At 50.0% G+C, this 26,965-nt stretch overlaps 1 protein-coding gene across 1 annotated transcript; it reads left to right on the plus strand.

Moving 5' to 3' along the window:
• Positions 1–7,317: 7,317 nt before the first annotated feature.
• On the plus strand, positions 7,318–26,700 carry E2F2 (E2F transcription factor 2; the record flags this gene model as incomplete). The annotated part of the gene is made up of 7 exons (XM_080920773.1): positions 7,318–7,575; positions 12,575–12,680; positions 14,600–14,819; positions 15,506–15,664; positions 17,997–18,111; positions 20,637–20,829; positions 26,417–26,700. 7 exons carry the CDS (start codon positions 7,318–7,320, stop codon positions 26,698–26,700), a joined length of 1,335 nt encoding a protein of 444 aa, XP_080776899.1.
• Between the last annotated feature and the right edge of the window lie 265 nt (positions 26,701–26,965).

Raw genomic sequence — 26,965 nt, forward strand, 5'->3', positions numbered from 1 at the left:
AGGGGCACCGAGAAGGAAACCGGGCAAGCAGGAGGACTTGCGGAGCCCACTGCTTGAAAGAATGGGGGTTCACCAGCAGCGCATCGCCCTTGGGCCTGAGAAAACAAAGACTTAAAATCTCGCGGATAGGTGGGAACAGGGCCGGTTCGTTACGTGTTCTCCTTCCCTCAACTCTAATGAAGACCAACCCATCCCCAGCAAACACTAGTTCAACCTCTGCCTCTGTGCAGACCGCCCATTCCTGGACTAGTCCAGCCTCTTCTGCTTGGCGAAATATTTTAAAGGCTCATTCATGTTGGGGTATAAATGGTTCTTCTTTTCTTTTTATGGTATATATATATATATATATATATATATATATATATGGTATATATATGGTATATGTATATATATATATTTGTGGTATATATATATATATGTATGGTATATATATGGTATATATATATATTTGTGGTATATATATATATATGTATGGTATATATATGGTATATATATATATATATTTGTGGTATATATATATCCCAAACACACAGACTCACACAATTGTATGGCTACGGTTTACAGTTTATCTCATTTATCCATTCATCAGTTAATGGCACCTGGGTTATTTTTACTCTGTAGTCATTAAAAATAAACTGGCTATGAATACTGTGTACACGTTTATTTGTTTGTTTGTTTGACAGGGTCTCCCTTATGACTGGCTTGGATCTCATGCCTGCCTCTGCCTCTGCCTCTGTTAGAAGCAAAGGCATGTGCCACAATGCCTAGTTTGCTTCTACTGTTTTGTTTCTCGAGACAGGATTACTCTGTGTTTCCTGGCTAGCCTGGAATTAGCTCTGTAGACCAGGCTGGCCTCAAACTCACAGAGACCTGCCTGCATCTGCCTCCTGATCGCTGGGACTAAAGGCATGCACCACCAACACCAGACTGGGCTTTCAATTTTCTGATGTTTATATCCAAGAGCTGAAGGGATGGTTCAGTGGTTAGAGCACTGACTGCTCTTCCAAAGGTCCTGAGGTCAATTCCCAGCAACCACATGGTGGCTCACAACCATCTGTAATGAGATCTGATGCCCTCTTCTGGTGTGTCTGAAGATAGATACAGTGTACTTATAATCAATCAATCAATCAATCAATCAATCTTAAGTTTTGGAGACCAAGCCTCACCATGTAGCCAAGGATAGCCTTGAACTCATAGAGATCTGCCGGCCGTCCAAGTTCTGTGATTAAAGGTGCGTGTCATGCCCAGACTTTATGTTTGATTCATTTACCTATATATTGATTTAACGAAGGAAGGAGCCATGTTGAGACAAGATTACAGGCCTGCTCTGTCTGTGTGTGGGTTTTTGAGAAACCGCCAAGTTGCTTCTGGAGCAGCTGCACAGGAATTCATCGCTCCCAGCAACACACGGGGCTCGGATTTCTCCACATCCTGGCCAACACTTGCTGGTGTCCATCTTTCTATGTTGGCCATGCCAGTGAGTGGGAAGCAGATGCTCGTGGTGGTTTTTCTGCCTCCCAAGTGACTGAGGATATTGACTGTGTGCTGATGCACATTTTCCCCGGGGAAGCAACACACACACACACACACACACACAGGCACATTCATATCCCCATCCCAGATTCACTTCAATACAGCCAGCATCAGCCTCATCGTTCAGGGGGAGAATGGAGGTTCAGGGGTGTTCCAGCAACCACGTGGTGGCTCACCATCATCCGGAATGGGAGCCGATGCCCTCAGAGCAAGTGTACTATAAAATAAACAAATCTTAAAAAGAACAAAAAGGGCGCAGGACTTGAGGATGAACTACTTTGGAGTCTATGAACTTAACTCTCCATACAGAATGGCTGTACAGTCTGGGGCTGGAGAAATGGCCCAGGAGTTAGGAGCACCGCTGGTCTTCCGGAGGACCTGGGCTCAATTTCCAACGTGGCAGCTCATTTCTGTCTATAGCTCCAGGATCCCAAACCTTCACACAGACATCCAAGCAGGCAAAATACCAATGCACATGAAATAAAAACAAATACATTTCAAAACTAGAAAAGGGATTCTAAATTTTATTTTTATTTATGTATATGGTGTGTGTGTGTGTGCACGCGCGCACACACACGTGCACCTGTCCAGTTTATGATACAGAGTGGTAGCCCATGATTTAACTAATCCCAGCACTTGGGAGGTAGAAGCAGGTAGATCTCTGTGAGTTCAAGGCCTGGTCTACATAACAAGTTCTAGGACAATCAGGACTCCATAGAGAGACCCAGTCTGAAAGAATCAAAATATAAAATCAAAATATTTTTATTTATACATGTGTGTGCGTGCACACCTGTGTGCTTGTGCATAAAATATTTTTATTTATATGTGTGTGTGCATGCACACATGTGTGATTGTGTATACTGTATACATGCAGGTGCACACCTGTGTGACTGAATATAAAATATTTTTATTTATATATGTGTGTGTGCACACCTGTGTGACTGTATATATAATATTTTGATTTATACATGTGTGTGTGCATGCACACATCTGTGATTGCACATACTGTGTACGTGCTGGATCCCCTGGAGCTAGAATTGCAGGTATTGAAAGCCTCTATGCAGAAGTTGGGACCCCAAGCTGGGTCCTCGTCTCTGCAAGAACACTAAGGGTTCTTAAGTACGGAGCCATCTCTCCGGTCCCATCGCATTGCGTGTTCTCTAATTCTGTGGGGGGGAGGGCGGCGTAGTCCTACAACCCTAGCTGGTCTGATATTGCTATGTGGCCTAGGGTGCTCAAGGCAATCCTTCTGGTTTAGTGTGCCAGCTGCCAGGATTACAGGTATGAGTCACCACATCTGCCTCCCTGAGAAGCCTGTACCAAGTATTTCAGGCTTTGATAAACAGGATTTTTTTTTTTAATTTGTTTTTTGAGGAGACACATCAGCGGATGACCCACATGGAGAAGGGAAGTTGGCTCCGGCTTGGGGACTTTTCCGAGGCTCTTTGTGCCTGACAGGGACTTTGTTATCAGCTCTGTGCCTCAGGCAGGTCCTTACTGCCCAAGTCACGGTTTCATCATCTGGTAAATGGTTCGAAGTATCCCTAATGCACCCAGTGGTGAGCAGTATGTGTGTGTGTGTGTGTGTAAGTCACAGTTTTATCATCTGGTAAATGGTTCGAAGTATCCCTAATGCACCCAGTGGTGAGAAGTATATGTATGTATGTGTGTGTATGTATGTGTGTGTATGCATGTATGCATGTGTGTATGTGTGTGTGCATGTGTGCATGTATGTGTATGTATGTGTGTATATGTATGTGTGTATGTGTGTTTATGTATGTATGTATGTATGTATGTATGTATGTATACAGGGTCTCATATAGTTCAGACTATCCAAAGATGTAGTTGAGGCTGACCTTGAACTGCTGCTTTCACCTCCAGCTTCCAAGTGCTGGGATTGCACATCTGTTCTGCAGCCTGGTCAGCCCTGGCTCACTGGCAAGGCATGCATTTCTGAGACTGGTGCTTCGCTCAGCGTTCTTGGTATATGGCCTCATAGAGTCGGCTCAGCGGTTAGGAGCACTGGCTCTTACAGAGGACTGGGGTTCAATTCCCAGCACCCACATGGAGGCTCACAACCATCAATAACTCCCTCCAGCACTGGGCATGTGCGCGGCACCAAAACAAATGTTCAAGCACAGCAATTGTACACATAAAACCTTTTTTTAAAAAAATGTGTACATCTTTTTTAAAAAAGACCTCAGTGTCTTGGGAGATGGAGATTGGGGTTTGGTCTTAATTTCAATCCTATGAAACTTTTGGTCAAATCTCTTTACATCCGAGGTTCTTATCCTGTGGGTCTCCTTTTGGGGGGTGGGTGTCGAATGACTCACTGGAGTTGCCTAAGACTGTCAGACAACACAGATATTTAAATCATAATCCTTAGCCGTAGCAAAAGCACAGTAGCTTCGAAGTAGCGATGAAGTTGATTTATGGGGGGGGTCACTGCAACATGTGAAGCGGTGTTATAGGGTCTTGGTCAGCATAAGGAAGGTTGAGAGCCACTGCTGACATGGCTGGTCCTCAGTTTCCCCATGTGCTCATGCTGTACCTGTTATAAGATGACTCAGAGGCTTCAACAAAATAAACACGTGCTTTCTTTTTTGTTCTTTTGAAACAGAGTCCCAGTATGTAGCCCTGGCTGATTTGGAACTCACTACGTAGATCCGGCTGGCCTCAAACTCGGAGATCCGCCTGCCTCTGCCTCCCAACTGCTGAGGTTAAAGGTGTGGAACAACATGCCCGGTCAATGGCATGTGATTTTTAATCTCACTACTTGGGAGGCAGAGGCAGATGGAGCTCTGTGAGTTCGAGACCAGCCTGGTCTGCAGAGAGAGGCCAGCCATGGTTTCAGAGTGAGACCCTGTCTCACAGGCACCACAACTTCTACCAAACAATCAAAGTGAGCACGTGAATGCACAGCTGGGTGTTTACATCAAGCACCTAGGATGCTCCTGGTAGTCTTCTGTGGATTCCTTGGGGCGACCCAGAAAACGAACAGAAGGGCCACTTTGCCATCCAACTTCAAAGGCACAAGAGTCAAAGCTTCGAGGTCCAACACCCTGATCGACACCAAAACAAGAAGCAAGAACTGAAGCGGAAGGAGACCGGCTTGATCCATGCCCACACCTCTCACAGGAATCCATCCGTTCCCAGGCACTGAAACTCCAAAGCCAACCCCAACCACCCGAAACTCAACCACAGAGAACTGGCTCTGGGCCCCCTCACTGGCTGCTGGTTCTTTTCTCTCAGCTCCACCCTGCCACCCCCATTCCCTCCCTGGCCCTGGGGCCCTGCTTCGGCTCCAAACCTGCTCAGCCACAATTCTGTCCAGGTTCCCTCATCTGTAGAATGGGGACAATAACACTGCAGTGTGTGGGATTCAGAGGAGACCTCGGAGGTGAAGCGCGTGTGGTGTGGTCTTGCTACAGACCAGTGGCCAAGTGGGAGCTTTCTCTGTACTGGGTGGCTGAGGGAATGGAAGTTCAGAGAGGTGGGGCGACCGTGGGTCTGCCCAGGGTTGTTCAGCTAGGAAGTAGTGGGGCAGGACTTCGTGAGGGACCCCTAGACTTTCTGATTTCAAATCTCACTCACTGTTGCTGCTCTTTGCCGGACACGCAAGCAAGTTAAAGTATTTATTATCCACTTTCAGCATGCCACGCCAGGCCGCCTTCAAAGAGACAGCACTGAAAAAAAAACTTAAGAGAGAAAGCAATCATTTACAGGGCAAGAAAGTCAAGCCTTGCCTGAGGCAAACCACAGTAAACTCGAAAAGAGTAAAGGCCTGCAGGGAGAGAGGAGGGCAAACAGGCAGGGAAAGCTTCCTGGAAGAGGAGAGGTTTAAGCTGGGACTTGAAGGACCAGTGAGGTAGCAGACTATTTTTATTATTATTATTATTTGTTTGTTTGGCTAGTGGTTTTTTAGTAGTGGTAACTCTGGCTGTCCTGGAACTCACTCTGTAGACCAAGCTGTCCTTGAACTCAGAGATCTACCTGCCCCTGCCTCTCAAGTGCTAGGATTAAAGTCATGTGCCACCACCTCTTGGTGGTCTACTATAGATTAAAGGGGTCTGTGTGCCCCAGATAAAGTCGAGTGTAGTAACAGCTGCCAACTGTTATGGACCAGGTTGTGTAGGAGGCCCCTCTTTTTCATGGGATTTCTCTGTGACCTCCAAGGGGTGTCATTAGGAACAAGGGAAAAAGGGCCAGAGAATCGAGAGATCTTCCCAAACAGCTTTTGTAAAGGGGGTAGGGTTGGGGACTCCTGAGGGCTTTGGATGGCAAAGTCCGAACTTGAAACAATCAAACCAAACCAAACCAAAGCCACACAGCAGACCTTGAATAGGCCAGCACCTGCGGACGTCCCTGACTCTCCCTGCCTGACACTCAACTAGCCTCTCTAAATTTTCAAGTCTTGGAATTTAAGTGGATGGTCAATAAGGAAACTTTGTGTATGAGGGAGACTGTTGTGGTAAAATAATTGTTTAGAAGAAACACAGAGGTGTTTGACTCAGTAAGAGTGTTGGGAAAATGTCCTGTCCTGACAAACTCTGGACCCTCACCCCTGCTGTGCCTGTTAAGGGCAGGGAAAGCTTGGGAGAGTCGGGGGAGGAGCTCTTTAAGGAACAGAGACTCCCAACCTGGATTGTCCTACATTTGATTGCCAACTCTCAGATCAGCAAATCTGTGAATGACCCTAGGCAAACTCTCTGCCCCTCCGACTCTCTGGTCTCACCCCCTCCCACTTCTCAGAGGTTAGTTTTCCTGAAGAAAAACATAAATGGGAGGCGTCACCCTTCCCTGACCCTCCGCCAGTCACAGCCAGGAGGAACAGGTTCCTGGCTTTCATTTGAAGAGAAAGGGGACATATTGGTTTTATTAATTAATATATTAATAAACGATTTCATATGGCTAAGCAACAAAGCGAATAAACAAAGGTTTTGTGGCCAGGGAAATGCACTTGAGGGTCAAGGCTCAAGTCCAGACTAACTCTCCTTCAAGTTTTTGGTCCCTCAAGGAAAAGTCCATTCCTCAGTGCTCTTCGTAGTACTGTTGGTCGTTAGGCTACCAGATGCACCTCCTGCCTCAGTTTCGCCGGCTGTTACAAGAGGACGCAGAGTCAGCAGATGTCGCGGCCCCTTTAAGCCACTAAGCTCCTGTGTAATCGTTGTTTCTCAGACGAAGCCTTTCCGGGGGTGGGAGGGTGGGAGGAGCTTATATATGTCGTCGCAGCCAATCGAGGTGCGGCATTTTCCGCGGGAGATCCGAATTTGGCGGTACATAGTTTGGCGCTAAAAAAAAAAAAAAGAAAAAGAAAAGAAAAAGAAAAAGAAAAAAAAAAAAAAAAAAAAAAAGAAAGAAAAAAAGGAGAGAAGAAAAGAAAAAAGGAGTCCAAGCAAGGGACGGGAACTAGAGGGTGAACGGAGAGCTCAGCGGGGCGCACAGAACACCCTTCCCGGGTCAGAGCACACTCTTGTCGGCGGAGTCCGTGGGCATCCGGGGACGCTTTCACGCACCGGGGCGACCCCGGGCGCCCAGACATTCGGGTCGCGGGACCGAGCCGGGCCAGCCCCTGGCAGTGCCACCCGCGCCACGCGATCTCCGAGTGGCGATCTCCGAGCTCGGCAGCGCTGGGCGGCGGGCCAGGAGGGGAGGGTCCGGCCTTGCCCGGCGGGCGTCCATTGGCGGCTGCTCCCGGCGTCCGCGGTGCAGCCGGCTGCAAAGCCCGCAGGTGCCCCGCGCGCGCGCGCCAGACCCGAGTGGGTAGGGGGCGCCGCACTCGCCATGCTGCGCGCGCCGCGGACCCTGGCTCCGGCCACGGCGCAACCCACAAAGAGCTTGCCGACGCTGAATCCCACCGAGCTGTGGCCTTCGGGTCTGAGCAGTCCCCAGCTCTGCCCCGCCACCACCGCCACCACCTACTACACTTCGCTTTACACGCAGACGGTGCCTTCCTCTGCGGCGCTGGGCACCTGCCTCGACGCCACTCCCCACGGACCCGAGGGCCAGATTGTGCGATGTGTACCCGCAGGCCGGCTGCCGGTAATGCTGGGGACCCCCCTGTACTTCCCGTATACGTGGTCTGGGTGGGGAAAAAAGAGAGAGGGTGCTTGGGACTCCGCACAGCTTGATTACAGCTGGTTGAGGTGGGGAAGCGGGACTGGCGACAGAGAGAACCCCTTCCTTTTCCGACTCCATGAAGTAATCTCGCCTGCTGTTTCGGCGTGCAAAGAGCACTGGACTGGGAGCCTGGAGACCCAGCCCAGTGCCCCCAGCGCCTGCGTGACCTTGAAGGAGCCCACAAGGCAACGAGGTTGCTACAGTTCATTCATTCTTTCATTGTTTACGCCAGAACCAACACCTGCTATTTCAGGCCAGGGGCTTGGCCTGTGGAATTTCCTGGTGACTTTAAATCCGGATAGGTCTCTTAGGTTTCTGGTCCAGCCTGGTAGGGACAAAGTTGTCTAGCCAGCTCCTCCTCAAGTGCTGTCCTCAGGTCCTCCCCACAGCCTGGTCATCCTCCGAAATAGCCAGTAACAGATGCAAATGTAGTCAGGCAGTCTCTTGGGTTTCTTGTTCAGGTGGACTGTGTCCTCCGCGGTGCTGCAGATGCGGTGTCAGGGAGGGCCTGAGGGAGCTTGAGTGAGGGTTGGGTGGCTGGTTTCAGCTCAGCTCACTCATCACTGTGGATTTGGATAAGTCAGGGCCTCTGTTTCCTCTTCAAGAAAAGGTTTTACATTTATGTGGGGAATGGGGCTGTTTGTGTGCCACGATGTGTTTGGAGGTCAGAGGACAACTTTTCAGAGTTGGTTTTCTCTTTCCCAGTGAGTCCTGGGGATCAAACTCGAGCCCTCCAGCTTGGTGGCAAGCTCCTCTACTCGCTGAGCCATCTTGACAACCCTCTTCCCCCTTCTAGAAAATATACCTTCCTCAGCTCCTCTCTTCTGTTACTTCCAGCTCCAGGTTTGGAAGCAGGTGCCAAGGAGGGGAGATGGTATTTGTAAGGTATGGTAAGTCAGGGGCAGGGATAAGATCACCCTGTGTCCCTGGGGGCATTTTGTCCCATCTATGGACCTGTCCTACCCCTCCAGGGCAGGCTCAGAGCTCAGTGATCTTAGGAGCTGCATAGATCAACTCTCTGGCTACAGGCAGAGAGCCCCCCCCCCACCCCCGTTTCTGCCTTTGGAGTCAAGCTTTATTTTTACCTCCCATCATCCCTTTCCTGGGAGTGCCGGAAGTTTTTGTTGCCATCCCCATTTTACAGGTCGAGAAACTGAGGGGGGCTCTCATGTTGCTCTGTCTGGTCCACGGCATCTTACGGCCGAATGCGTTTGTGTTGTTAGCTTGTGAAGTAAACTTTGTGGTGTAGAAGTGGGAAACTGAGGGTCAGAGGTCATCCAGGGAAACGACCCATGAGCCGAGTCTCTCCATACAGGCGTGTTTACCCCTCAACTGCTCATTTTAGGAGCTAGGTGCCCCCCAGGAAAGGGGAGTTTGGAGGGCTGATCTCTCCTTGGACCACCTGCTTTTGGATGTAGAGTGTCAGTAACAGCTGGGGTTTTGAACTTCCCCACCAACTCTGCATCTGTCTGTTCTGCACCCCCAGGGAGGGCTCAGGGATCTTAGCCAGAGTGGCTCTTGCATGCCAGGCACTGCTTGGCACTCTGAACCAGTTATCTTTTTTAAGGGATGAGGCTCTCATTAGGTGAAGAAACCAAGCCGAGGTGAAGTCACTTGCCCAACTCACAAGCCAAGAAGTGGGGGTGTCATCCTTGCATCAGACTCCCTAAAAGCCTGCCAGGCCCAGAGACCATCTCTGGTCCATCTCCAGATGCTGGGGCCCCAGTGCCCCGTGGGCAGGCCTAACCCCCTGCTTACTCATTTTACAAGGGTGTGACCTGGAGCTGCTCCAAACCCAACCCTGGGTGTGGCCTTCTGCTTTGTGGCTGCAAAGTGTGGGGTGAGCAAGATTTGTTGGGGAGCCTGCAGCTGAAGGGGTGACAACTGTTGAGGTGTAGAAGCCGGGCCAGGAGTTAGGTGTCCTTGCTTCCTGCCCACTGGTCCTGCTATCTACCAGCAAAAGATTCCAAAACTTTCCCTACTGAGTCTGACCTCTGGCCAGGTTCATGGCATTTTTCTCTTGGTCCTACAGCCGGTATCTGTGAGGACAGTGGGGGCTGTTCTGTGTTTCTCTTTGCCTCTTAATTTGTGTTGTTCACATAGCTGCCCTGGAACTTACTATGTAGGCCAAGCTGGTCTCGAACTTAGAGATTCACCTGCTTCTGCCTCCTGGGATTAAAGGCACGGGCCACACACCCGGCTGTTGTTGAGATAGGGTCTCGCTGTTGCCAGGCTGGTCCAGGATGTCTAAGCTCAAATGATCCAGATAAGCTGGGCATACATATACTTACGAAGTCCTAGCACTGGAGAAACTGAGGCAGGAAGACTGAATCTTCCAGATCCAGCTGAGTGTGGTGGCGCAGGTCTTTAATCCCAGGACTCTGGAGGCTGAGGCGGTATATGGATCTGTGAGTTTGAGGCCAGCCAGGGCTGCATGGTGAGAACCCGTCTCAAAACCAAGAAGATTCTGCCTCTGCCTTTCCAATGGCTTAGATTGTAAGACAAACAAATCTTTTTAAATTCTACCCACACCAGGCCAGGAGAGAATGTATAGGCTCAGGGATAGGATGACATGTCTCAGGCTGTCCTTTGGAGCTAACGGCAAAGTGGTCCCTAATTTTTACCTCAGTACCTGCCCTAGCTTGGAAAGGAGACCCAGCTCCCTGCCCTTGTGACCTTGGGCACTTCATTTCCCTCCTCTGATCTCCGTGCTCCCTGTGTTTCCCTGCCAGCTCCTCTGTTCCTCCGGGGCTCTGGAGCAAGGGGTGTGTTCTACACACAAGGGCTTGGCAAGTAGATGAAATCCTAACCAGGCGCTGCTTCAGAGGGTCCAGATTAGAGCCGCGCTGGCCTCTGGGTGTGCTCACAGACCTTTGTTCTTCCTATCCCCTGCTGTGCCTTAGAAGTTCACCCTTGAACTTCATTCACGGGGATACCCTTGCCTGAGTGGCTGCATTGCCTTACTGACTCCTTAGTGTGAGCAGACTGACCTAATTCCGTAAGTGGGTCAAGGTTATCTGACCTCCCAGCCCGCCTCGCTAAGGTGAGAGAGAAGTCTAGCTTTGACACCACCTGACCCCAAGCCCTCTGCTGAGTCTTTCCTGGTGCCACCTGGTCTTTGACAGCTCAACACAGCCACATGCTGACTTCTGGGCAGTACCAAAAGGAGTTAGGTTGGTGTCCTCAGATGGGGGACACATTGCTACTTAGGGACCCTGGGATTGCAATGAGTGTGCATCCAGTGAGAGGGAGGGGGAGAGAGGAGGAGGCAGCGTGGCGGAAGTGTGGGGTGCTGGAAGCAGATGGCCATACCGAGGCCTTGGCCCACATTCTGGCAGTCCCTGGGGGAGTGGGAATAGATGGTTGGCTCTTGTAGCCTGGCACGTGGCTTCGGCGTTGGACAGACCTGGGTCGGTACCCTGGCTCTGCTTTTTGTCTGTGTGACTTATGACTTAACCTCTCTGTATCTACTCGACTGTCAAGACAGAGGGCCAGAGCTGATAGCTCAGCTTGGATTATAGAGCAGGTCTCCTCGGGTGCCTGATTGGGGGTGGGGGGACTTTCTCTGGTGACAGGATGGGGCTAGCCTCTCTGGAGTCTAGGACTTGGTCAGTTGAGAGGTAGGTGAGGAACACTCAGGAGACTCGCTCAGAGAGATGAGCAGGGGAGGTTTTTGGATTCCGAGTGAGCCCCGTGGTACAGCGGCCAGCCTTCTGGAAGCAGTGAGCAGAATTCTTGTGCCAGTCCAGGGAGACTTCCTGGAGGGGGCAGGAGTCAGGGAGGGGAGCTGACACCTGTCTGGCCAGCTGTGCTGAGCAGCAGTTAAGAAGGCACAGTCCTGTCGAGCATGACCTCACCACCAAGTGTTTTAAAACAGATCTCTCAGCTGGGTGGAGGTATCTAGGGGACAGTGAAGGAAGGAAACAGGCTCAATGGTCCCAGAGGGTGTGTCCAGGAAGATGCTGGGATCTTGTTTGGGGAATAGACTGCATTTCCTGAGCCCCTACTGTGTATCTCCTACTGAGACCTTTCTCTGGAGTTCTCGCCACCACCCTCGAGGGCAAGATGTTCTGCCCATTTTACTGAGCAGGAAACTGAGGCCCTTAGCTATGGTGACACTTGTCCCTAGGTCACACCGTGAGACTTCAGACTTGCTGGAGATTCCAGCTGGCCCTTTGCCCAGTGTCCCAGTGCCCCAGTGTCTCTGCCCCACCCCAGCCCAGCTCTAACCATCAGAGAGGCCCTTTCCGGGCAAGGCAGCTACAAGACTCATTGTGGCCCTGTGGTGGTAGTGGTGGTGGTGGGTGGTGTCTGGGTAGAGAGGAGCAGATGGGTTGTGGTTTGGTTTCCCCAGCAGGTGTTTCCCAAGCTTGGCGGGAACGGGGAGGGGCAGCAGGGCCTCAGCTGCTTGTCCTTAAGACACTGGGGAAGGACTCATTGTGCCTCAGTAAAGAAAGAAAGGGTGACAAGCAGCCCATTCAGGGGGCGCTGGAGCCCAAACGGGGAGGGGGAGTGTTTGCACTGTTTCCCAATGTGGGTACCTCCCTGGGGTGTGGCACTGAGCCAGGAAGTCCCCTGGGCCTGGGCGGATGCTGGTCCCACCCTGATAAGGGCCAGCTGTGGAGCTGTGATGGGCACCGGGTCTCAACCAGCTGCTTCTGAAAGGGACCAGTCCCCAGCCTGATGTAGTTTAGGTCTGGCCCACAGAAGTGGAAATTTTATTTGCCCCTCAGAAAATATGGGGTTCCCTTTAGTGGGCATTGCTGCACCAAGGGCTGTGGCAAATATAGGGGAAGGCTGTTGGTGGCCTTCTTGGCCTTGCGGTTGGTTAAAAAAAAAAAAAAAGAAAAAGAAAAAGAAAGGCTAAGGAAGGCCTGGTCCTCTAACTCTTCCTCTTCCCCTCTCTCCCTGTCTGTCAAAGGCCAAAAGGAAACTGGACCTGGAGGGCATCGGGAGGCCTACTGTCCCTGAATTCCGGACTCCTAAGGGGAAGTGCATCCGCGTGGATGGTTTGCCAAGCCCCAAAAGTAAGAGCTTCCGATGGGCACCGGCAGTGGGGCGGCATGAGGCAGGAGCCCCCTGTGTGGAGTTATCAGACAGTTTCCCTTTTTGAGGTTTCTTGGGTGTCACTCGACTCTGTTCAGTAGGTAGGATTTGTCCCGATTACTGATGAGGTAACTCAGGTCGAGGCCAGGGTCATAGAGTCAGGACTGACGCCTCAAATGGTTCCCTCTACTCTAGGCACCTGCCCCCCCAGAGCTAACCACGATGACTAGTGTTTATTTGGGAGCTCGGGGTTTTTGTTTGTTTTTAAGTTTTCATATTTGGGTTAATCAGACCTTTTTCTAAGAGACATCTCTCGGAGCATTAGTAGCTAACCAGACTCCCACACACAGACTGCAAAGTGATTCAAAGGAAGAGGAACTTGGAGTAAACCAGCAGGTACCACCCGAAGGTTTCCAGGCTGTCCGGCTAGAGCAACGGCTCTCAACCCACAGGTTGTTCATCGCCTCTTTCACAGGGCTCACCTAAGGCCACCAGAAGACACCAGATAGTTACCTTCTGGTTCATAACAATAGCAAGATTACAGTTAGGAAGCAGTAGCAAAAAAAAAATAATAATAATAATTTTACGGTTGTGGGTCACCACAACACGAGGAACCAGTCAAGGACTGCAGCGTTTGGAAGGTTGAGTCCCACAGGCCTAGACCCTTCCTAAAGCTAAGGTGGAGGGGATTCCCACCTCTGAGATTTTTCTGTCAGTATTCTGGTTAACCTGGGAGTGTAAGCCAGTATGTCAGGAAGATATATGGATTTACCCAGAGACCTAACGAGGGCCTAGGATGAGGTAGAATGCAGAGATGTCAGGAATTAGGGATTCAGGGAAGGGCACCCACCTGACATTCTTGTGAACCCCTCATTATCTCTTGTAATTGAAGCACAGCTAGTCAGGAGGATGGGGAAGTTTACTCTCCAGTTGGTTGATCAGAGGTGACCCAGAACCAAGACTGAAGGATCCAAAGCTCAGTAGGACAATAATACATTGATCAATTATTAATGTCTGCCATGAACACAAAACCGGAGTAAGCGGTGTGTGTGCCAAATGCTTGGCCTCTGTGTGTTAAGGGAGTCTCAAGTCCCCCTTCTTGAGGAACCTGAGACTAAAACTTAGTTCCTGTGGCTAGTTTAGACACCGACTTCTATGAGACTTAAAGTCATTTGATTGCAAAAGTCCCCTTGTGGTTTAATTCACTTCAGCTGGAGAAGTAGTGTCACAAGAGCAAGCCTTGTTGAGAAAGGGACCTTTTTCATGGACCTGGCCCCTTCGTTTGACGTTTGATGTTACATGATTCCCCTCAGATAATTATCAGGCTACAACATGGAAAGAAAAGGGCAAGTGGGGATCTATAAAAATGCTCTCAAATCCAGGCTTGTCCTTTCCTCCCAACCACGACTCTCCCAGCTCCTGGGATAATTATTGGCGAGGATAAATGGTTTGGGAGAAAAGTTGGAGCCTGCCTGAATTTTGAATCTTACTTTGCCATCTGCCGAGTGAAACGTACAAAAGACTTAACCAGTCTGTGCTTCTGTGCAGCCATGTAGGGTATTCCCTTAAGGAAGTGCCCAGAACAGTGACCCTCCCAACAGTAGGCAGTTGTTGGGGCTGTTGCTGTTTGCTCCCAGCTATGGTGGAAAGGTGCTCTGAACCGGGAGTCGCGACCCTTGGCTTCCGATCTCGACAGCGCACCCTAGCGGAGAGACCTGGAGCAAGCCTCCTTCCCCTTAGGCTACCAGGTCTTCGTGGCAGTGAAGAACCCTCTGCCTGGGTGCTCTGCGTGCTGGCGGTGAAGGGTGGGATAAAGTGTTTCTGAATGAATCTGAACTGGTGGAGAGAACCCAGGCTGGCTCTCCCCCAGAGCAGTGTGTGAATGAGACCTTTTCCTCAGCCCCCAAATCTCCTGGGGAGAAGACACGCTATGACACGTCCCTGGGGCTGCTGACCAAGAAGTTCATTTACCTCCTGAGCGAGTCGGAGGATGGAGTCCTGGACCTGAACTGGGCAGCCGAGGTGCTGGATGTGCAGAAGCGGCGCATATATGACATCACCAACGTGCTGGAGGGCATCCAGCTCATCCGAAAGAAGTCCAAAAACAACATCCAGTGGGTGTGAGTGCCTGGGACCGGCCATGGCACCATCCAATGGGTGCATGTGTTGGGGGCGGGGCCGGGAACATTAGCCAATAGGTGTGAGTTTTAGGGTGCCCTCCCCAGCAACAGAAAATTCGCACGAGTGCAGGGTGGGGGTGGGGGGTAGCCTGTATGTTTGAGTGGGGTGGAGTGGGTGTTAAATGCTGGAGTAGTCGTGAGAGAGCCAAGGGACTGGGCAGAGCGGAGGAGTCCTAAGGGTTGTAAAGGCCAGAGAGGACCCTAGCTCCTTGTATTAGGGGACCCAGGATCACCCTCTTGACTTAGGAAAGCCTTTGGGAATTGCTCAGGTATGGGTCAGACTCCTCCTCACTGTTCCAGGGTCTGAAAGCATCCTGGCACGAACCCTTAAGGAAACCCAGGAACGGAGCCAGTGCTAAAGTCAACAACTTTTTACCGTCTGATGGAGGCTGGGACCTAAGGCTTAGACGCTGGGGTTCAGGCTTCTCCCTAACCTACCCCCGGGCTTCAACTGGCTAGTTCATCGTAGTTCCCAGGGAGCTGGGCATCCCCACTGATTTGCATAACAGGAGAGGGGGCACCGCCGGCGGCTAGCCCCGGCTTGGAGTTTCGCCAGCTCCCCTGTGCAGTTGTGCAAGGCAGTTCTGAGGTGGGGGCCATGACACTGGGGGTTGCTCTGTTCCCAGAGGCAGGGGAATGTTTGAAGACCCCACCCGACCCACCAAGCAGCAGCAGCTGGGGCAGGAGCTGAAGGAGCTGATGAATGCGGAGCAGACCTTGGACCGGCTCATTCAGAGTTGCTCGCAGAGCTTCAAGCACCTGACCGAAGATAATGCCAACAAGAAATATCCTTTCTGCGGGGAGGGGAGGAGGAGAGGGAGCAGGGCTGCTGGCTGACGAAATGCACCCTCAGTTGATCCATTACCTCCTTCCAGGGACTAGCTCCCTCTAGGGGACAGTCACACTTGTATCACCCTCTCAAGCTTTAGGGGAGTTTGGGGTTTGTTTTGGGTTTTTTTTCTTTTGTGAGATCCTGCCAGGGAGACTTAGGTACTGTGCTAGGCCGGTACCACCATATATGTAGATAAAAAGAAAAAAATACAGTGGGCGTTTGGACCCAGTCTAGACTTCCGATGATGTAATTTTTAGTTACTCTTTTTCTTTCCTTTTAATTACATGTATCTATTTGTGTGTGGAGGGGTGCGGTGTGTTATGGCACAGGTGTGGAGGTGAGAGGACAGCTTATGGGAGCTGATTATCGCCTTTTACCACAGAGGTCTCAAGGATCAAGCTGGCATGTTGGAAGGAAGTGTCTTCATTCCCTGTGGCATCTCACTGGCCCAGAGCATTTGTCCTGTATTTCTTCTCCTTTTATTTAGTCTTTGACAGTTTTATACATGGAATACATTGATCATATCTTCTTTCAATTTCCCTGTCCATCTCTACATGTCCTCTCCTCCCTTTTCTTTCTTTTTTTCCTTGAGACAGGATTCTCTATTTAGCCCTGGCTGTCCTGAAATTTGCTCTATAGACCAGGCTGGCCTCAAACTCAGAGCAGCTTTTTTTTTTTGCTTATCAAGGCAGGGTCTCTCTCGATAGCTCTGGCTGTTCTAGAACTCACTGTGTAGGCCAGGCTGGCCTCGACCTCATTTTTTTTTTTTAGGTTTGTAAGTAGGTGTACACATGCCAGGACTCATCAGTTCTCTTACCACATGAGGCTTGAAGACCAAACTCAGGTCCTTCGAACTTGCTGAGCTCTTGCTGTCTGTATTTTATTTTCTAAAGATTTGTTTATTGTATTTATTCTATATAAGTACACCGTAGCTGTCCTCAGACACACCAGAAGAGGGCATCAGATCCCATTACAGATGGTTGTGAGCCACCATGTGGTTGCTGGGATTTGAACTCAGGACCTCTGGAAGAGCAGTCAGTGCTCTTAACCGCTGAGCCATCTCTCCAGTTCTGCCAGCCTTTATTTCTAAAAACATGTATTTAACTGAGGTTGACCCTCTCATCTCCCACCATCTCCTTTCCCCCATCCCCTACTTGTAACCCACCCCTTTTGGCTTCCAGAAGGGTCCAGTGTAGGACTTAGTATGTGACAGTTGAGGGCTCTGCCCCTGACCCTCTCATGAAATCTTGTAACCCCAGATAAAGCAAAAGAGCTGGCATTGTATTCCATTACAGATGGCTGTGAGCCACCTTGTGGATGCTGGGGTTTGAACTCAGGACCTCTGGAAGATCAGTCAGTGCTCTAACCACTGAGCCACCACTCTAGCCCACTCAGCTTGCTTTCCTGTAGAACCCAGGACTACCACCCCAGGGATGTGCACCTACCAGAGGCCCTCCCCCCTTGATCACTAGTTGAGAAAATGCCTTACAGCTGGATCTCATGGAGGCATTTCCTCAACTGAGGCTCCTTTCTCTGTGATAACTCCATCTGTGTCAAGTTGACACAAAATCAGCCAGTACACCTAGAATTCCCCTTTTTTGGCTTCTATTACCCTTCCCTCTCCCAAAACTCTCCCCACCTGTTCTGACCACCGCCCTTCCCCCACTCATGATACACACATGGAAATCAGCAGTTAGGCGTCACACCTAAGAGAGAACAGGCTCTCTTCCTTTTGGGAAGAGGGTTGGGTTGTTTTATTTTTATTATTTTGTTTTGGTTTTTTTCGAGACAAGGTTTATGTACGTAGCCCCGGCTGTCCTAGATCCCCCTCTGTAGGCCAGGCTGGTCTCAAACTCAGAGATCCACCTGCTCCAGCCTCCTGGGTGCTGAGATTAACAGCGTGTGCCACCATCAATGCTGGACCAGTGTTTGTTTTTTCTTAGCCTTGCTTCATGTGACGTTTTCCTGTATATTCCCTTTTTTGTTTTCTTGTATGCTGATACAGTTCCAACGAGTCCATACCATATTTTCAGCATCCATTCATCTGTCGATGGGCATTTCATTTTCTTGTGGTTGCAAACAGCCACACTAACCCTGGATATACAGTGTTTGCTTTCCCAGAATGGAAGGTGCTGTACCATTCAAAGAACAGCCTCAGGTCATTCAGTTTTTCTGAGCTGCATCCTGTACAAGGATGTGATATTCGGAGTCTTAGGAGGGAAAATGAAAGCTGGTTGGGATGTACATTTTGACGAGGTTGCTTTTCTTAACTTTCCTGCCCCTACACTGGCCTATGTGACCTACCAGGATATCCGTGCTGTGGGCAACTTCAAGGAGCAGACAGTGATTGCGGTCAAGGCCCCGCCACAAACAAGATTGGAAGTGCCGGACAGGGCCGAGGTTAGAGGGGAGAGCAGGGTGGGAAGGCCCTGGGTGGCTCTGTAGTGTCTGTCTGGCCCTCCTTGTCCCAAGCTTCACTGGTCCATTCTGAGTCTGGGGCAGAAAAGTATCAGAAACTGGAAGGAATATGGAGATTAAGTTTTGGCCTGAGGGCATCTCTGGTTTTACTGGGATTTTCTCTGCGGTTAGGGCTGAAAAGCGTCTTCACCCGTTCAAGGTGAGGACTGAAACCTGAGGATGGAGCCCAGTGCATCCCATGTGCTAGGAAGCATGTTCTCTACAACTGAGCTGCACCTATACCCTTGGCTCTTTTGAGACAGGGCCTATCTATGTGGGTCAGTCTGTCTATGTGGGCCAGTCTGGCTTTAAATATACTGTCTAGCCCAGTCAAACCCCAGATTCAAGGTCTTCCTGCCTCTGTCATTTGAGTGCTGTTGTTAAAGGCAGATCCCACCATTCCTGGCACAAGACCAAATTTTTATTTATTTATTTATTAGAATCTTTATAATGAGTACACTGTAGCTTCCTTCAGACACACCAGAATCTGAGGGCATCAGATTCTATTATAGATGGTTGTGAGCCACCATGTGGTTGCTGGGATTTGAACTCATGACTTCTGGAAGAGCAGTCAGTGCTCTTAACCACTGAACCATCTCCCCAGTCCTCCCCCCTCCCCTATTTTAAGACCAAATTAAAAAAATTTTTTTTATTTAGTCACTGCATGTGTGTGAGAGAGAGACAGACAGACAGACAGACAGACAGACAGACAGACAGAGACAGCATGTGTGTGAACATCAGGGCAACTAGCAGGAGTCAGTTTTCTTGTTAACATGTTTCATTAATCTTGACAGCAGGTACTTTTCTGTTGAGGGAGCTCTACCCCAAGACCAACATTTTATTTATTTATTTATTTATTCATTTTATTAATTTTTGTGGAGACTCATTTAGACTTTTATGTAACAGTTCAGGTGTTTTGCCTGTATATGTTGTCTGTGTGCTATGTACATCCTGTGGTCGGGAGACAGCTGGGGTTTCAAGCTCTTGTTAATTGCCACTTGGGCACTCTGGGAGTTGAATCTGGGTCCCCTGGGAGAGCAACGGGTACCCCGTAATCACTGAGCCATCTCTCCAGCTCCAAACTGAATTCTTCAATACTCCTGTAAGGCCTGTGGCGCTAGTCCAGAGGCGTCCCGATCCCTCTCCTAAGCCGCCTTCATCTCTCTTCTTGGCCACGTCAGCCTGTCTGGAACTCAGCATCCTCAGTGAAGGACTTTTGCGAATGCTGTTCCTCTCCCTGCCCGGTGGACTGCTGGCTGTCCTCAGCTTTCAACTTGAGGCTGGGTCCTGAGTCACTTCCTTCCTCATCAGCCCCAGACTAGATCCTCTTTTTTTTTTTTTTTCAATCACACTAAATCTCAGTTCTCTGTCCATTTTTGACAACATTCCTCTCAAACTCACTCTGTAACCAAAGAGGACCTTGACATTCTGGTCCTCTTGCCTCTGCTTCTGGAATGCTGGGAAGCAGCACATCCAGCATCCGTTTAGATAGTGCAGGAGGGAGTTAGAGCCTTCCTTGGACCTGCTAGGCAAACCCTCCACCAAGTGAGCTAGACACCAGCCTCTTGGTGCTCTAAGCCTTACAGAAGAATGTGCTGGCCAACTTGTTCTAGGGTGTGGCACATCCAGAAATGTGTTTGGAGGAACCCATTCTGCAGAGGTAAGCCCCCTCCCCCCCAGCTCAGGGTCTTATGGGTTGCAGAGACCCGGGCAGTGTGCTAAAAGGTACACACTGTAAGTGTCCTGGAGGTGACAGGTGAACTAAGTGTCAGAGGTTACTAGGGTTTCTGCCAGGCGAAGTGATGCGTGAGACCTGAACTTGTGCGTGACTTATGTAGGAAAACAGTGGAAAGGGACAGAGGTGGAGAAACCCAGTCCATCTGGTTTAAACCCATATGCAAGGGGAAAACCGGGAACAAGTCCAGCATCTGAAGATCGGAGACAAAGTTTAATCCAAGGACTCGTCCTGTTTCTTATCGGCCTAGGGCCCTGTCTACCCCTTGCCCACCTCTCTGTGCTGTTCTCAGGAGGGCTCCCCTTGTGGTAGAAAGTGTGTGTGACAGCAGTTCAGCCACTCTGGCAGGAAGGGACCTTCTGTTTCCCTGTCCAGCCAGAGTCCTGTGCTTTATGCTGGTTGGGATGACTTCAGCCATGTGACACCCCGAGGGAGCCACATAACCCTGACTCTCCTAGCTGCATCACAAGTGGGGAAGGACATCCCTGGACTTGGAAGGTGATTTCCATCTTCTTCATGGCAGGATGTAGGTAGGGAAGGCTGATTTCCTCGAGGAAAATCAAGGCATCCTCCCTATAAGGAAACTTGTAGGCCCGACAGTGGAATGGTGATGTCCTAGCAGGGCAGGGCCGTGTCAGGCTTGGGCTGAGCTAGCCTGCGTGGGTAGCGTTTGAACCGGCTGACCTGTGCATCCGTGTCCAGCATTGTAAGATGGCTTCTCTTCCTCCCCCAGGAGAACCTGCAGATTTATCTAAAGAGTACCCAAGGTCCCATTGAAGTCTACCTGTGCCCAGAGGAGGGGCAGGAGCCAGACAGTCCTACCAAGGAGACCCTCCCCTCCACATCTACCCTCAGCCCCGTTCCTGATTGTGCTCAGCCCAGCTGCAGCATCTCTGGGATCTCAGAGAGCACCGTAGAGCCTTCAGGTAGGCCTTCCCCGGGAGGGGAGGTGGGCGTGGCTCTAATTCTTCCCGGTCGGCTTTGGGAGGTCCATGTGCATCCCTGTCTCTCCGGGGAAGCTGGGGCAGCTCAGCCGTGTGCCCTCTGACAATTTCTGCTTCCATTTCCTTATCTATAAGTTGGGCAAGAGTAGTTAATATTTAACTCTCAGGTTATTAAAAGGATTAGTGAACTAATATAAACCGAATGCTTGACCTGGCATTAACGTTACCCCTACGGCCTCAACTGCTGGGTGGGTGGCTCCCAGCCAAGCACGTGGCACAAGCCACGGAAAGCGGTGGCATGTGTGGGGTGGGAGCTGAACCCAGGCATGATGCATCCGAGGGAAGTGGGCACCGATTCACTGCCTCGGCCTGTGGGTTTTTAAAGATATTTTAATTAAAGGTTTATCATAAAGACTTTGTAAATAAAAAAAAGCCACCATGCACCGAAATGAACCACATCCAAGTTCTATACATTTCAGTATACATCTGTACCGTTAGGATAGCCAAGGCTGAAGACATGGCTCAGCAGCTAAGAGAGCAAAAGGACCCAGATTCGGTTCCCAACACCCACATGGTGGCTTGCAGCTCCAGAGCTGCCAGTGGGTGTTTGGGTACCTCCCAGAAAACACACAAGCATTCCTACACACACTCACACACACATGCACCCACATCATTCATACACACTCATGTACACACAAGCACACACACTCAACACATGCATGCACACACTCCCCACATGATCCACATGATGCGCCCCCACACGCATACGGGCAACATATTCATATACATAACATAAATATAATTTTGTTTTTGTGACAGTTTCTCTGTACAGCCCTGGCTGGCCTAGAACTCACTCTAGACCAGGCTGGCCTTGGACCTGGAGATCCACCTGTCTCTGTCTCCTGAGTGCTGGGGTGAAATCCCTGCACCACCACTGCGGGGCTAAAATTTGCTTTAGTCATTCTGAAGCTGTGGATCTTCACCTTAGATTACACACTTCTGCTCCTGAACATGTTTATGCTCTTAGCCACCAACCAACCTCTCCACCCTCCAACGCCCCCACCAGAGAACTAGAAACATAATTAATTACCTTTGTTTTTGTTTTTTTTAAAGATTTATTTATTATATATGAGTACACTGTAGCTGTCTTCAGACACACCAGAAGAGGGCATCAGATCCCATTACAGATGGTTGTGAGCCACCATGTGGTTGCTGGGATTTGAACTCAGGACCTCTGGAAGAGCACTCAGTGCTCTTAACCACTGAGCCATTTCTCCAGCCCTACTTCTTTATTTATTTTACATTTTTTGTTATATGTGGACACGAGCTTACCATGACACGTGGGGAGGTCAGAGGTTGGCTTGCAGGAGTTGGTTCTTTCCTTCTACCATGTGGGTCCTAGGGATTGAGCCCAGATTGGCAGACTTAGGAGCAAGCACCTTTACCTGCAAAGCCATCTTGGTGGCCCCAGGTCTTCTTAACTGTTTGAGACAAGGTCTCTAACCCAAGTCCTAGCCGAGGTCCTCTGTCTTCTCCTCCCCAGTGATGGGATTACTAAGGGTTACTACCTCCATGCCTGGTTAACGGGATTTCCAGAGGAAGGCTGAGAACTTTTTCTGGTGACAGCAGCTAAGTATTTTTTTTCCATTGTGACTTCACATTTGGCCGTCCCTTCCCATACCACACCTTGAAGGAGGCCTCATCACTCCTGGTTTAGCATGAGATAACCAAGGTGGAGAAATGAGGCAACTTAGCCACAGACAGCTGGGAGGCAGCCTGGTAGTGTCTTGACCTTTGGTCTACAGGGGCCCAGTGCTGTGTCCTCGGGCTCAGGATAAACCGGGAAGGGTTCCTGGCTCGAGGGCCCACACCTGGCTGGGAGGTGGGTGGTACAGCCAATGACTCAAGGTAGCCAGAAGCCACCTCTGAAGAATGGCTTCACCTTCTATGAGACTCTGCCCCAGGTCACCTGGACGGGTTCTTCCAGACTGTGGAGGCCAGCATAATACTTTTTAAAAAAAGATTTATTTAGTTATTATATATAAGTACATTGTAGCTGTCTCCAGACTCACCAGAAAGGGCATCAGATCTCATTACAGATGGTGTAGGCCACCATGTAGTGCTGGGATTTGAACTCAGGACCTCTGGAAGAGCCGTCAGTGCTCTTAACCACTGAGCCATCTCTCCAGCCCATATTTTTGTTTTTTAAAAAAGTTTTATTTATTTATTTATTTAAAGTATAACCCTAGTGTTTTGTTGCTTAATTTTTGTACAGTTATTTATTAGGGGTGGTGGTGCGTGTACCGCCCACATGCAGAAGTCAGGGAACAACTTTCAGGAGTTGGTTCATCTCTTGATACCGCGTGGGTCCTGGGTTTGAGCTCGGGTTTGCTGCAAGCGCCCTGTCCCATAGTAAGTACCTCGAACCATAGTGTCTAAAGAAAGGAAAACTAGAACTGATCTGGTAGGAAAGACTGGTGTGAAGTTCTACAGGACATAGGTTAACTTCCGCCTAAGGCCAGTAAAGCTACTGGTGATTTTGAACTTGATTTTTCTTTGTATTAGTGGTTGTGCTGGCAGCTGAACCCAGGATTCTGCACATGCCCGGCAAGCCCTGTATCACTGAGCTCCATCCTAGCTTGGCTTTTACATTTGTCAAGGGTTGAGGAGGGGAGCTAGGCTTGGGTGTTAGGAACATTTATTTATTTATATGAGTGACCTGTCTTCACATGCACCCACAGGAGGACATCAGATCCCATTACAGATACTTGTGAGCCACCATGTGCTGAGAATTGAACCTGGGTCCTTTAAGAAGGACAGTCAGTGCTCTTAACCTCTGAGCCATCTCTCCAGTTTCCCAACATTTGCTGCTTTTGCAGAGGACATGAGTTGAAACTCCAGTTCTGGGGGGAATCTGATGCCTTCTTCTGACTTATGCTGGTACTGCATGCATATGGCACCGTACATACGTGTGTATACACACACACACACACACACACACACACACACACACACACATGCAGGCACAATGCTTGTACACATAACAGATAGTCAATAAACCTTATAAAAACAGTTGGGTAGAGGGCAGCTGTATTTCACAAGCTGCACATGTCCCACAAAGGAGGAAATAGCGTCCAGCCCTTTACAGGGTTTTATTGACCTTGATCTCATTCTCTGATTATAGGAAAGCCCAGAGATAGCAATTGTCTTCCTTAGGTCTCACAGCAAGTCAATGGAAGATCTGGGACAGGAACCCATGCTCTTAACTCAGGACCTCCCCTGTGTTGTCGTTCAGGGACCGGGCTTCTCTGTGTGCCAGCCATCTGTCCCTTTGGGCACCTCCCTAGTCACTATCTTTTAACCCAGACCTGTGCCTCGGGTGCCCCACCCTCACCCTCCTGCAGCTCTGCCCTCTCAGTCAGCCGTCAGCATGTACATGGCCCTCCAGAGTTAGAACTTCCTGCACATTAGCCGTCCTCTGAGACCTTGTGTGGAGACAGTGGTAAAAGCGTCCTGTAAGCTTTCTAGTTAAGACCCGAAGCCCAGAGCTGCAGCTGAGCTCGGGTAGAGCATTGTCCTGGCCACTGAGGTCCTGGGTTCTGACCCCACTGATCGGGGCTGGCAAGAAAACCTGGAGGCACTGGGGCGGGCAAGATGGAGCCAGTTTGCTTGGGACCTTCTCACTGAAGGGAGGAAAAGGGAATTGTTCTGAAGGTGTATACTCACACACATACACTTCCACAAACACACACACTTCTATGCACACTCACACTTAGACTCACACACACTCACACATACATTTACACTCACACACACATACTTCCATGCACATTCACACATAAACTTACACTCTAGTACATACACTTCCACACACACTCAAACATGCTTTACACTCATACACTTCCATGCACACACATACACACACTCTTCCATGTACACTCACACACACATACTTCCATGCACATTCACACAAACACTCACACACATAGACTTTCATGTACACTCACACATGCATTTACACCCACACATATACACTTCCATGCACACACACACTCTTTCACACACACTCTCTTTCATACACCCTCACACACACACATATACTTCCATGCACATTCACACATACACTTACACTCACACACATACACTTGCCCGCATACTCACATACATTTACACTCACACTCATGCTTCCATGCACACTTAAACGCACTCGCACTAACTCAATACACTTCCATGAGCACTTACATGCATACACAATTACACCCACTCACATACTTACATGCACACACACACACACACACACATGTACACTCACGCTTCTGTGCACAGATAGGGACTGCATGTTCCATGCTTGACGTAGAGGTTTTTGGTTGTTTTTAAAGATTGCTTATTTTTATTTTATGTGTATTTGCCTCTCTCTCTTTGTGTGTGTGTGTGTGTGTGTGTGTGCGCATATATAACTATGCATAAACATTCAGTCCTGTGCAGAAGCCAGAGCAGGACATCGGGTGTCTCTCTGTCACCCTCAGAGTGGTTGGCTTGAGATGAAGTCACTGGGTCTGAAATAGCTATTACTTGGCCAGACGGGCTGGCCTGTGAGCTCTCGGGATCCACCTGTCTCTGTCTTCCAAGTATAGGCACTCAGCCACGCCGGCTTTCATGTGGGCACTGGAGATTTGAACTCAGGTCCTCCAACTCAGTGCAGGCAGTCTTAACCACTAAGCTAACTTCCTGGCCCAGGATCTTGTTCTGTTGTCCCCCATGTATGATGTCCCTGCCTCTGTCTGTCAAGGGCCAGAATGGTATGAGCCACCATACTTGGCATGAAACTTTGCTCTAGGTTGTCCTGTAAGGATTTAATGGGTTGAGATCTTGCATTTGGTCTTTAGTCCACTTGGAGCTCATTTTGAGAAATGGTATAAGGGTCCAACCTCGTTCTTCTGCACATGGACATCCCAGTCTCCCGGGACCATTTGTTGAAAGGACAGGGGATAGTAGGGTCAATGCTTTAAAAAAGAGATGTATTTGTATCTCTTGTTCTTATTTGTGTGGGGGTGTGTGCATATGAACACAAGTACTCACAGGGGCCGTGGAAGGCTCCTGATCTCTGGGACCAGGAGCAACCCATTGTGAGCTGCCAGGCATAGGCGCTGTGAACCCAACTCAGGTCCTCTGCACAAACTGCAGACTGCCACCTCTTCAGCCCAGGAGGGTGATTTTCAATGATAGGCATTATCGGGGTGTCGCGTGCTGATATGATGATATCAGGAAGGGGAGTCTGGGAAGCTGGAAATGTAGGGACCAGAAAATGGCTTCAGTTGCAGTCCTGTAGGGTAGCATAGTGGCCTGACACAGAAGCCCAGGGGTAGGTTTTTTTGGGAGCAGGTCACTGCACCCAGTGGAGGGGAGAAGAAGAGAATGAGGTTTCTGTGACTGGTACCTGGAGACATTGGGCTTCCCTGGGCCATTAAGTAGAAGAGACGGAGGAGGGGCCAGCCATCCAGAGAGCAGGAAGACTGCCCTGTGTGCTCAGGGCCGGACGTGACCCTTGTCTGTTTGTCTCCAAAACCAGTATTGATGCCTCAGCCGGTACCACCGCCACCGCCGCCACCACTGCCACCGCCAGCACCATCCCTTGTCCCCTTGGAAGCCACTGACAACATGCTGGAGCTGTCGCACCCACTTCTGCAACAGACTGAGGACCAGTTCCTGTCTCCAATCCTGGCTGCCAGTTCCCCTCTGATCAGCTTATCCCCGCCCTTGGACCAGGACGAGTACCTGTGGGCCATGGATGAGGGGGAGGGTATCAGTGACCTCTTCGACTCCTATGACCTTGGGGACCTGTTGATTAATTGAAGCGTCCTGCGTCTGTCTCTACCTCCTCACAGACAGATTGACAGGCTCTCTGCCCAGATGGGGGGGGGACACTGGACACCAGGTGTCACCCTCCGTGTGCATGTGGCTCCATTCCGGCCTTCTTTCGGGTGGAGGCCATGGCTGAGGAGAGGATCAGGCGAAGCCCTGATCCTCCTCCTCTGACCTGAGACCCCTTCATGAAGAACTACAGGTGCAGGTGGCCATGTTCAGGGAAAGGGTCCACTGCCTTCTTCGGAGGGGCAGA

The sequence above is a fragment of the Micromys minutus genome (genome assembly GCF_963924665.1).
Source record: "Micromys minutus genome assembly, chromosome: 9".
In the NCBI taxonomy this organism is placed as follows: Eukaryota; Metazoa; Chordata; class Mammalia; order Rodentia; family Muridae; genus Micromys; species Micromys minutus.